This window comes from Oncorhynchus clarkii, chromosome 25 (assembly GCF_045791955.1).
Source record: "Oncorhynchus clarkii lewisi isolate Uvic-CL-2024 chromosome 25, UVic_Ocla_1.0, whole genome shotgun sequence".
Lineage (NCBI taxonomy): Eukaryota > Metazoa > Chordata > Actinopteri > Salmoniformes > Salmonidae > Oncorhynchus > Oncorhynchus clarkii.
Window position 1 is genome coordinate 6,135,526 of NC_092171.1, and position 13,277 is coordinate 6,148,802.

At 40.3% G+C, this 13,277-nt stretch overlaps 1 protein-coding gene across 1 annotated transcript in view; it reads right to left on the minus strand.

The window, feature by feature from the left end:
• The window catches only part of LOC139383674 (ArfGAP with SH3 domain, ankyrin repeat and PH domain 3), a 51,557-nt gene extending 46,579 nt beyond the window's left edge, over nt 1–4,978 (minus strand). The window contains exon 1 of the mRNA XM_071128208.1: nt 4,668–4,978. Coding sequence (XP_070984309.1) covers nt 4,668–4,829 — 162 coding nt within the window. The 5' untranslated portion in view covers nt 4,830–4,978. The remainder of the gene's footprint in view (nt 1–4,667) is intronic.
• Between the last annotated feature and the right edge of the window lie 8,299 nt (nt 4,979–13,277).

Consider the following 13,277-nt stretch of genomic DNA (forward strand, 5'->3'; position numbering starts at 1 on the left):
AACACCTGCTCTTTCCATGACAGACTGACCAGGTGGTGAAAGATATGATCCCTTAATGTCACTTGCTAAATCCACTTCAAATCAGCGTAGATGACAGGTTAAAGAAGGATTTTTAAATCCTCTAGACAATTGAGACATGGATTGTTTATGTATTGCCATTCAGAGGGTGAATGGGCAAGACTAAATATTTAAGTGCATTTGAACGGGGTATGGTACCGGTTTGTATCAAGAACCGCAACGCTCCTGGGTTTTTCCACACTCAACAGTTTCCTGTGTGAATCAAGAATAGTCCACAATAGAGGTCGACCGATTATGATTTTTCAACGCCGATACCGATTGGAGGGTCAAATAAAGCCGATAACTATTAAAATCGGACGATTTTTATTTGTTTATTTGTAATAATGACAATTACAACAATACTGAATGAACACTTTTTAACTTAATATAATACATCAATAAAAATCTATTTAGCCTGAAATAAATAATGAAACATGTACAATTTGGTTTAAATAATGCAAAAACAAAGTGTTGGAGAAGTAAAAGTACAATTTGTGCCATGTAAAAAAACTAACGTTTGAGTTCCTTGCTCAGAACATAAGAACATATGAAAGTTGGTGGTTCCTTTTAACATGAGACTTCAATATTCCAAGTTAAGAGGTTTTAGGTTGTAGTTAATATAGTATTTATAGGACTATTTCTCTCTATACCATTTGTAATTAATATACCTTTGACTATTGGATGTTCTTATAGGCACTATAGTATTGCCAGTGTAACAGTATAGCTTCCATCTCTCTCCTCGCTCCTACCTGGGCTCGAACCAGGAACACATCGACAACAGCCACACTCGAAGCAGTGTTACCCATGCAGAGCAAAGGGAACAACTACTCCAAGTCTGAGAGCGAGTGACGTTTGAAACGCTATTAGCGAGCACCCCGCTAATTAGCTAGGCATTTCACATCGGTTACACCAGCCATTAGGCTAATAGGCTTGAAGTCATAATCAGCCCTGTGCTGCGAAGAGCTGCTGGCAAAACGCACGAATGTGCTGTTTCAATGAATGCTTACAAGCCTGCTGCTGCCTACCATCGCTCACTCAGACTGCTCTATCAAATCATAGACTTAATTATAACACACAGAAATACGAGCCTTTGGTCATTAATATGGTCGAATCCGGAAACTATCATTTCGTAAAAACAAAATGTTTATTATTTCAGTGAAATACGGAACCGTTCGGTATTTTATCTAACAGGTGGCATCCCTAAGTCTAAATATTCTTGTTACATTGCACAACCTTCAATGTTATGTCATAATTATGTAAAATTCTGGCAAATTAGTTTGCAATGAGCCAGGCTGCCTAAACTATACCCCGACTCTGCATGGAAGAGAATTGACAATTTAACCTGGTTAATATTGCCTGCTAACCTGGATTTATTTTAACTAAATATGCAGGTTTAAAAATATATACTTCTGTGTATTGATTTTAAGAAAGGCATTGGTGTTTATGGTTAGGTACAGTCGTCCAATGATAGCGCATTTTTGAAAAAAGCACATTTGTTAAATCATCCCCCTGCGTTGCATCGATTATATGCAACGCAGGACACGCTAGATAAACTAGTAATATCATCAACCAGTTATAACTAGTGATTATGATTGATTGATTGTTTTTTATAAGATAAGTTTAATGCTAGCTAGCAACTTATCTTGGCTTACTGCATTCGCATAACAAGCAGTCTCCTCGTGGAGTGCAACGAGAGGCAGGTGGTTATAGCGTTGGACTAGTTAACTGTAAGGTTCCAAGATTGGATCCCCCGAGCTGACATGGTGAAAATCTGTCGTTCTGCCCCTGAACATGGCAGTTAACCCACCGTTCCTAGGCCGTCATTGAAAATAAGAATGTGTTCTTAACTGACTTTCCTAGTTAAATAAGGTATAAATAAATAAACTTGAAATCGGCCCTAATTAAATCGCCCATTCCGATTAATCGGTCGACCTCAAGTCCAAAACTCAAAGGACATCCAGCCAACTTGACACAACTGTGGGGAGCATTGGAGTTAACATGGGCCAGCATCCCTGTGGAACACTTTCCATACCCAGATGAATGGAGGCTGCTCTGAGGGCAAAAGGGGGTGCAAGTCAATGTTTTGCACAGTGTATAGTGTCATATTGACTCCCGTCCATTAGTAGCAGAAGGTTTTAGGAAGACAAAGGCAGATCATTCCTATGGGGTAAATCCTAACTTGAGATCTGCCTACGCATGCAAATCTGGCTTTGACATAGTTACATTCGCAGACAGATGCATTGATGTCAATGGGAGATCAGAGCAAAAATGTCAACATTACGCCACAGACTTCAAGTTAGAATTTCACCTAGTAGAACTGACAAACGGCAACAGTGAAAGAAATGTAACCTGTCAGACCGTCTATAGGAAAACCGCAATTCTTTGACTGTCTAGCAGCGGTCATGGTGACCCAGAAGTTCCCACGCCGTGACTAACTTTGCATTAACAGGTGAATCAGTGGTTAATCCGTCTAGCACCACCACGCTTGTCATCATTGGGCTGATGATGTCTCTCAGGCACCAACCACACCTGTCGTTTTTCAGGTTCACCACCCTGACGTGCGTCAACATGTAGCTTCACTCTACTCTGTTTGCTTAAGAACAGGGGGTATTCAAATCTTACCCTACGAGGCCTGGAGTACTGCTGATGACCTGTTCTACCTGATCGTTCATTACACCCACCTGGTGGCCCAGGTCTAAATCAGTCCCTGAGGGGGAAGAGTGGGGGGGGGGGGGCAGTTGAACTGGCTTTGAGTTACAGACGTGAATTTTAAAGAACCTAGCTAGCTACATGACACTCCTTTGGCACCAAAATAGTTGATATATTACAGCTAACTGGACCAGTCGTGGTTAGTGTTTATATAGCCTAACAGCCCTTCTCTTGTCTTATTTGTCTAATGAAAAAAAGTGCATGGGACTGTAAACATGTATGGAAATGTATGGAGAGGCTTAGAAAATGGAGTAACTCCTCCCGTACTTTCCACCGTTTCACAGTCAACCTCCGAGCAAGTGGGCGGGGCCAAGCTGGAGTCAGGGCAAGACTGTGGTCAAAGTGAAAATGTAATGTCAACCTATTACACGTCGATGTCAAATCTGTTGACTTAAGTGTAAAAGGGTTAAGGTGATGGCTCCATTCCAATATGAGGTCATGTCACCGTCTAACAAAAGGAATAACCTTATTGAAACCTCTCCTTGTACACAGTGTCCATGTACAGGTCAGACCACCGCGGTGCAGTTCCAGCACACCCTGTTTAGGCTCAATCAAAGGCTTGTTACGCTGCCTAACCCCCAGTGCAGTGTTTCCCGACCCTGGTCCTAGAGTACCCCCCCCCCCAACAACAGCACACATTTTCATTGTAGCCCTGGACAAGCACACCTGATTCAACTTGTCAATTAATCTTCAAGCTCTCAATGAGTTGAATGAGGTGTTTGTCCAGTGCTACAACGTGTACTGTTGGGGGTTACTCGAGGACCAGGGTTGGGAAACACTGCCCTAATGTGCGTATAGCATAAAACCTGAGATCCTGAGGATCAGACCCTGTCATTCACCCCTGCTGTGGTCTGTCTGCAGCATTGAATACACACACACACACTCACAACAATTCCCTATACTCTTGAGAAGAGCAAAACGGTTACACCCATAAATAAAACGGTTACCATTGACACGGACTGGGTGTATGCTCAACAAACAATGCCATCTTTCCTCTATTCTATTGTATGTTTCGCAAACCTTGGACACGTCACGATCATTATAGCAGTTCCCGGCTTTGGTGTGTGTGTGCGCTAAGTGCCTTTATGGGTGTGTGACTGTGTGCATCCGTACTACATGTCTGTATGCGCGTGTGTGTCAGCCTAGCAACATTTTAGAGAGGCCCCAATCTTGGCGGTGTAGAGGAAATCGAAGCCTATGCAGCCTGAATGGAGAAAGTTTTAGGTACGAACCGTTTAACGAGGCATGCAAATGTTTTGCCAGCTGCATATAATTCATTTGGACGGGAAATGACTCAATTTCGCCATCTGCTGGCCTTTGCGCTAAGGCTATATTGGCTATAGCCAATGCAAGACAAAGCTCAGAGTGCGGCTGTAGCTTTTGAATTCATTTATGTTACTTAACCTTTAACTACGCAAATCAGTCAGTTAAGAACAAATTCTTATTTACAATGACGACCTACACCGACCAAACCCCGGACGACGCTGGGCTAATTGTGCGCCGCCCTATGGGACTCCCAATCACGGCCGGTTGCGATACAGCCTGGATTCGAACCAGGGTGTCTGTAGCGACGCCTCTAGCACTGAGATGCAGTGCCTTAGATCGCTGCGCCACTCGGGAGCTTAGTTCAGGGTTCCCAAACGTTGGTCCTGCCCCCGATTCAAATAACCAAAGTTATAGTGAGTTGGTTATTTAAATCAGCGGTGTTGCGTAAGGGTAAAATACATTTATACAGTCTACTTTTATAAATGACATAGTGAACTTGGCAAAACTGTTTCGCTTGGCTAGTTTACTCGCTGGAGGTTCGTCTACCTATCGGTTCACCTCCCACCACTAACTGTCAACAACAAGTTACCTGTAGACAGGTAAACAATAGTGCGCACTGAAACCCCCCAGCTCACCTCTTCGACTGCCGAAACAGTGTTCCGACATTCACTCATTTTGGACTGAAAAATCGAGGTAGTCGGTGATGCCAAATCCTCGTTTGTCAGAGCAACAAAGTCCGAAATGCTGATATGCTCCGGCATGTTGCTCTCCAAGTAAAAAGGTCCAACTGAAGACATTTAAAAGGTCGTTAAAGTTTCAACCACGCATGTTTCCGCTGGAAATGCACTGGTTCTCCTTTGTGGAAAAGGTAAAATTACCCGCGACAGCATTCCCACGCTCACAACTATATGAGTGAAAGTTGATGGTACTGCGGTGCAATTCGAGTGAGGTCCACTGCTGACAACAGTATGATAGCAGCACTAAAGATGACGTCACTTTCAAATGGCTTTAAGAAAAACCTTCCAAATAAAAAGCCCACATTTCAAAACATTGCAAAGTGGATAACTGTTTCAAAAGATATTACATTTTTATCAATGTCGATTTTGTTGTGAATGCAAAAAAATTACATCATTAAAAAAAATACAATGTCGAGACTGGTATTGACAATATTGGGTTTATAGCGAAAAAACGTTTATTTGTGCAGATGTAAATGCGGGGTTGGGAGCAGTCAGTAGGGTCTGTAGAATCTATACATGGTGTCATTTCATGGGACGCTGAAGAATACGCAGTGTTGCTAGTCTTTTACTACACCCATTCCATAGGCCACAACGCAAATCACTTTTAATATGAAATACATATTGGCTTATAGTGAAAAATATATTATTTCTGTCGATGTAAAAGTGGGGTTGGGAGTTTAGAATACAGTGATCTGCATCATGGCCTATGGAATGGGTGTCGTAAAAGGCCAGTAACACTCCGTATTATTCAGAGCCCCATGAAATGACACCATATATACATTCTACAGACCTACTGAGTATTCCAAACCCCACTTTGACATCGGCACATAGTCGTTTTTTTCTCTCTCTATAAACCAATATGTAATTCATATGCATTGCAGTGAATGAAGTGGGTGAAGTAAGGACTCACCAGCACTCTGTATTAAACCCATTGCCCAACAGAATAGACCAATTACATTTTTGTATACTCTATTGAGTAATTCCAATTATATATATTTGTATTTTATTAAAAGTGCATTTCTTTACATAGCCTTAGCTTTCAACATTGGTGTAAACTTTAAAAAGAAATGCTGGTGTATGTAATACAATATTAAATATAACAGTACGTTAAATTGTTTTATTTTTTTAAGTAGTTGCAATGCTGTGAAAAATAGTTGTACTGCACTGAAGTGAGAAAAAATTTAGCATGTCTTTGTAGGGCGACTCTTGTTTTGAAGGAGAAACCAATCCGCGTTTTGTGCTGCCAGCATAATATCCTGCTGCCAGGAGTAATCCACTGCTGGCTCTGTGCGTGCTATTAGGGAGGGAGTAATTCCATCATCACGTGGGAATGTTTGTGCTTTCTGGCATTCTGAATGAGACTCGTAAAGAATGGACCTGCAGTCTTCTGCCATCTCATTTCCCCTCAACTCCATGCAAACGCTAGTGTGCAGTGAAAACAGTGGACGACACAGATTAATAGGGCGTCACTCAATAAAATCCAATGAAAGCGTGCTGGGTGGTATGCTAAAAGTGAATGGGGCAGGGTCTGGATTTAATAAGAAAGTTGATGCTCATTTACTGCATTTCATTACAATTTAAAAACTAAAAAATGCTATTTGGAGAGCAAGAAAATACAAGCAAAAATGACCCAGTTGTTGTAGCGTCATTCACCTCAATCAATCTACAAACACATAGCCTATTAGCTATACAATTAGCTGCTACACATTAGCTCAAATTAACTCAGCTCCGAGATCAAAAACTATAATTTAATACGTACAGAGTGATCTATTAACAGAACAAGTATTTTATTAACAAAAGGTAAACAAATACCTTTACATTTGTTTACCTTTACATAACTTTTTTGTTGATGCAGTTTTACAGTTAATTTCCTGCAATTCTACAAATGATGCCATGTTAAAGGAACATTTAAAAAAAATGTCAACTTCATATTCATCATCTCCAGCACTACCTCAACATCAACATATGTGAAAATAGCACGTTTCTATGTTCTGTAGTAAATAGAGGAAGATAAGTGTTTCCAATGTCATCAACCAATTAGTAGACAATTAATAGGCAATAAGTAGGTAATGCCTACACATAATTGGTTAAAATCCCGCGATGCACACCGATTTCATTGGAAACACTTGTCTTCCTCTATTTTTTTCCCACAAAACATAGAAATGTGCCATTTTTACATATGTTGATGTTGTTGTGGTGCTGGAGATGATGAATATGAAGTAAAACAAATATATATTTACCTTTAATATGATATCTGAGTGAGAGTGACTACCAAAATCAATGGGGGCCCCCTGGAGGTCAGGGCCCCTGATCACATGCCCTGAGTGTGCCGAGTCGGTAATTTGTTCATGATTACTACAAATTTCGATAGCTTGCTAGACTAACTAGAATAATTTTCCAATCCATTTTTTAAAACTATCTGAGTGACTGTCAGTGAGAGACACATAACACAAAAACTGCTGATGCACAACCAAGTTTCGAAATTGCACTTTGTGTATTCTACTATTCTAACTCAACAGTAAGTTGAAACTCAGAGTTCCCCACAATTTTTTAAAATGTTTTTTGCTTTTTAAATGTGAAAAAATTATAGAGGTGTCCTCATATGTAGCTATGGCCCTGTGTGAAAGCAAAGCAACATTTTACTTTTAAAGGTCAAACTAACTTTTAGCCTATATACCTATTAAGCATCTATTTCAATGCTTTCATTGGTGTATTTCACCGAATAAGTCTAATTATAGCCGTCATATTATATGGTAAACCTTGTCTCTTCACTGGAAAACCCTTTATCTCTGCCCCTCCAATTCCCTGCCGGGTATAGGTATAGTATAACTCTGTTGGGCCCCAGTGCAGGTTATACGCTAGTAGTAAACCCCTATATAGCTGTTTACCGTGCTTCTACACCTGCATTGCTTGCTGTTTGGGGTTTTAGGCTGGGTTTCTGTACAGCACTTTGAGATATCAGCTGAAGGGCTATATAAATACATTTGATTTTGATTTGATTTTGATTTGTTTTGGAATATCCGACTCCTAATTCCAGCTATCATACAATCTGCCAACATTTGAAAGGAATGATATCAAAGCACTTTTCCAGAAGGAAGCTACGTTTCAGACGGAAAACCTTTGGGTGCAATATACTCCAGGTTTGCCTGTTTCCCAAGCCCATTGCAACCATATTGAGTATGGTTTGACCTCAAAATCACATGTGTTCATGTCCCCCCCATCCCCAGTGAATGTTGCACCCCTGCCTAACATCCAATTTGGACCTAACTTTTATTTAACTATGAGTAAGACAAAGAAATGGGCAAAAGCCACCCACAACACCCCACATCAATCCCACCCCAACAACAAGTATACAGTATCAGTTCTCTATGTCTGACAAGTAATATGGAACTGCGGCTCAAACTATTGTTTCTTCACCCTATATAATCTCTTCTCAGTGAATTTGGTGATGTTTTTTGTTTGTTTGGTTGATGTCCCATTATACATCCTGATATTTCCAGGTTCTGACCACTAGATGGTGCTGGGGTGTGGAGGGGGTTCATGGGGGGCTTTTAACCATTTCTTTGGATTCCTCATGTCTTACTCATTGTTAGAAAAAGTTTGGTCCAAATTATTTGAATATTAGATGAATCCTATAAATTCAAATGACCAATTTGGGTGCAATCAATTATCTTAATATCTCAGGGATCAAATTATATTTAAACAAAATAATGTTGCAGGAATGCTAATCTTATCTGTTTCTGACCATAGAAACAATATGTGATGGCGGGTGTTGAAAACCTCTTTCTTGTGCTTTTTGAGGTGGCTCTTTTGAAGTTGGCATCTATCTCTCTCTCTCTCCTCCAGGCGCCCTTTGGTGTCTGCTGTCGCTGCGCTCCACTTTCTGTAGTGTTATTCATAATCTTTGACTTTCTCCACAGAAATCTAGTCACCTGTTCTCTCACTTTGGTCCACTAGCTTTCACTAGCTTTCACTTTTAGCAAACTCAGTCAGGACAATAGCTCTACACTAAGCAAAGTGAGAGAATGGAATAGGAAGGCTCGGAGTTGGAAAGTCTGATTATTTATAACTGTGTCTGTTTAGTCTTCAAAGTGAAGGCAATTATCTTGCAGACAAAGTTCTGTAATCAGGAGTTAAATTAACACCGTAAAGAGTTAAATTAACACCGTAAAGAGTTAAATTAACACCGTAAAGAGTTAAATTAACACCGTAAAGAGTTAAATTAACACCGTAAAGAGTTAAATTAACAACCAGTGGCGTAAAATAACCACCTTTTGGTGTAAATAACCAGAGGTGAACCAAAACCATGCCCATTAATATCATATTTTCCCAATCTGTTATGGCATATGCAGTGCCTTCAGAAAGCATTCATACTTTTATTCCACATTTTGTTGTGTTACAGCCTGAATTCAAAATTGATTGAATATATTTTTTCACACAATACCTCATAATGCCAAAGTGAAAACATGTTTTAAGAAATTTTAGCAAATGTATTGAAAATTAAATACAGAATTATCTGATTCACATAAGTATTCACACCTCTGAGTCAGTACATTGAAGAAGAAACTTTTGCAGCGATTACAGCTGTTAGAATGTATGGGTAAGTCTCTAAAAGATTTCCACACCTGGACTGTGCAACATTTGGCAGTTATTCTTATAAAATGTATTCAAGCTCTGTCAAATTCGTTGTTGAAAAAATGCTAGACAACCATTTTCAGGTCTTGCCATGGATTTTCAAGTACAGTTGAAGACGGAAGTTTCCATACACTTAGTTTGGAGTTGTAACGGTCTTCTTTATGAGAAGGAGAGTCGGACCAAAATGCGGCGTGTAGATTACGATCCATGTTTATTGTGACTATAGCAACACGAATCTAAATACAAACAGTGCAAAATAATAAACGTAATGAAAACCGAAACAGCCTAAACTGGTGCAAACTAACACTAAGGACAGGAACAATCACCCACAAACACACAGTGAAACCCAGGCTACCTAAATATGGTTCCCAATCAGAGACAATGACGAACACCTGCCTCTGATTGAGAACCATATCAGGCCGAACATAGAACTGGACAAACTAGACATGTAACATAGAATGCCCACCCAGTTCACGTCCTGACCAACACTAAAACAAGGAAAACACACACGAACGATGGTCAGAACGTGACAGGAGTCATTAAAACCTGTTTTTCAACCACTCCACAAATGTCTTGTTAACAAACTATAGTTCTGGCAAGTCGGTTAGGAAATCTACTTTGTGCATGACACAAGTAATCTTTCCAACAATTGTTCACAGACAGATTATTTCAATTATAATTCACTGTATCACAATTCCAGTGGGTCAGAAATGTACATACACTTAGTTGACTGTGCCTTTAAACAGCTTGGAAAATTCCAGAAAATTATGTCATGGCTTTAGAAACTTCTGATAGGCTAATTGACGTAATTTGAGTCAATTGGAGGTGTACCTCTGGATGTATTTCAAGGCCTACCTTCAAACTCCCTGCCTCTTTGCTTGACATCATGCTGGGAGAAAAAAATAAATCAAATTGTAGACATCCACAAGTCTGGTTCATCCTTGGGAGCAATTTCCAAACGTCTGAAGGTACCACGTTCATCTGTACAAACAATAGTACGCAAGTATAAACACCATGGGACCACGCAGCCGTCATACCGCTCAGGAAGGAGATGCGTTCTGTCTCCTAGAGATGAATGTACTTTGGTGCGAAAAGTGGAAATCAATCCCAGAACAACAGCAAAGGACCTTGTGAAGATGCTGAAGGAAACAGGTACAAAAGTATCTATATCCACACTAGAACAAGTCCTATATCGATATAACCTGAAACGCCGCTCAGCAAGGAAGAAGCCACTGCTCCAAAACCGCCATAAAAAAGCCTGACTACGGTTTGCAACTGCACATGGGGACAAAGATCATACTTTTTGGAGAAATGTCCTGTGGTCTGATGAAACAAAAATAGAACTGTTTGGCCATAATGACCATTGTTATGTTTGGAGGAAAAAGGGGGAGGCTTGCAAGCCGAAGAACACCATCCCAACCGTGAAGCACGGGGGTGGCAGCATCTTGTTGTGGGGGTACTTTGCTGCAGGAGGGACTGGTGCACTTCAGAAAATAGATAGCATCATGAGGAGGGGAAATTATGTGGATATATTGAAGCAACATCTCAAGCTTGTTCGCAAATGGGTCTTCCAAATGGACAATGACCCTAAGCATACTTCGAAAGTTGTGGCAAAATGACAAAGTCAAGGTATTGGAGTGGCCATCACAAAGCCCTGACCTCAATCCTATAGAACATTTGTGGGCAGAACTGAGAAAGCGTGTGCAAGCAAGGAGGCCTACAAACTAGACTCAGTTACACCAGCTCTGCCAGGAGAAATGGGACAAAAGTCACCCAACTTATTGTGGGAAGCTTGTGGAAGGCTACCCAAAACATTTGACCCAAGTTAAACAATTTAAAGGCAATGCTACCAAATACTAATTGAGTGTATGTCAACTTCTGACCCACTGAGAATGTGATGAAAGAAATAAAAGCTGAAATAAATCATTCTCTGTACTATTATTCTGACATTTCACATTCTTACAATAAAGATGTGATCCTAACTGACCCAAAACAGGGAATTTTTACTTTGATTAAATGTCAGAAATTGTGAAACTTGAGTTTAAATGTATTTGGCTAAGGTGTATGTAAACTTCCGACTTCAACTTTACACAGTACCAGTCAAACAACATTTTGGACACACTAATTAATTTAAGTTTAACTATTTTCTGCATTGTAAAATAATAGTGAAGACTTCAAAACTGTGAAATAACACATATGGAGTAATGTATTAACCAAAAAAGTGTTAAACAAATCAAAATAAATTTTATTTTGGGGTTCTTCAAAGTAGCCTTTGCCTTGATGACAGCTTTGCACACTCTTGTCATTCTCTCAACCAGCTTCACTTGGAATGTTTTTCCAACAGTCTTGAAGGAGTTCCCACATATGCTGAGCACTTGTCTGCTTTTCCTTCACTCTGCGGTCCAACTCATCCCGAACCACACAATTGGGTTGAGGTAAGGTGATTGTGGAGGCCAGGTCATCTGATGCAGTACTCTGTCACTATCCTTTTTGGTCAAATAGCCCTTAAACAGCCTGGAGGTGTGTCCTGTTAAAAAAAACAAATGATAGTCCCACTTATTTTCCACCATAATTTGCAAATAAATTCATTAAAAAATCCTACAATGTGATTTTCTGGATTTTTTTTCTCATTTTGCCTGTCATAGTTGAAGTGTACCTATGATGACAATTACAGGCCTCTCTCATCTTTTTAAGTGGGAGAACTTGCACAATTGGTGGCTGACTAAATACTTTTTTGCCCCACTGTATATAATGTCGTCTTTGAATCTTAAAATCCTTGTAATGTGGTTAACCTTTAAAAATAGTAAATACAAATGATTCGAATCTAAAAGATAAAATGGAACCAGAGAGTGCCCTTGGATATGGGAAAAGGCCACACTTGCACTTGAATCATTCCCATGGTGAACGGCTAGGCCTGCTATGCTCTGAAACACCACACTATTGCAGAGACTTTGATATCACCGGCCGCAACTGATATAGTGAAAACAATGTGTGGGGAGGCAGAGGCACAGAAAGACACATCAATACCTTTGTCAGATAACACTTTTAAACAAAGAATGTATGCTATTGCTAGCAATCAAGAGGAAACTGACTGAATGACTCAAAAACTCCCCAGTTTATGGTCTCCAAATGGATGTTAGCTGTGAGGGCCAAGATGCCCATGCATTGACTTTTGTTCGCTATACATGTCTGGGGATGCTATTCACGAGTACACATTGTTCTGTTTCACGATTCCCGAGCATGAAACGGCACAGAGGATGTTCCGTGGGATCGAATGGTGGGCTTTTGCATAGATGGGGCTCCATCTATGGTGGGAAGGCGGGCAGGCCTCTGCACTCTAGTTATGAATGTGTCTCCCTCTGGCATATGTACGCATTGTATGATACGCGAGAGCAACTGGTGGCAAAAGAGCTGAGCACAGAACTCAGATATACTGCAGCAGGTAACTTTGCTTGAAAACTACATCAATCCACATCCACTGTGCTCATGCCTTTTCGCAAAACTGTGTGGACATAATGAGATCAGAGCGTGACCATGTTCTATTTCACACCGAGGCTTGGTGGTTATTGAGGGGAGTGTTGAAAAGTTTTTTTTTGCATTGAGAGGAAACTCGGTTGACTTTCTGTGTAATTAAAAGTAAATGTAACAGACATATTTGGGAAACTGAATGAACTCAAGCATACAAGGGAAATACAAAAACATTCTACAGCTGAGTGACTGATTCAGAGGAAAGAATTCTTATTGGAGTCTTTCAAAAGCGAACCATGCCCCCTTCCCTAGGCTGACAGAAAACAGCATCTAACAGAAAAAATAGCATCAGTAAGTGTCCCACATGAGTGATGACTGCTCACCTCCAATGCTTGGAAGAGCACT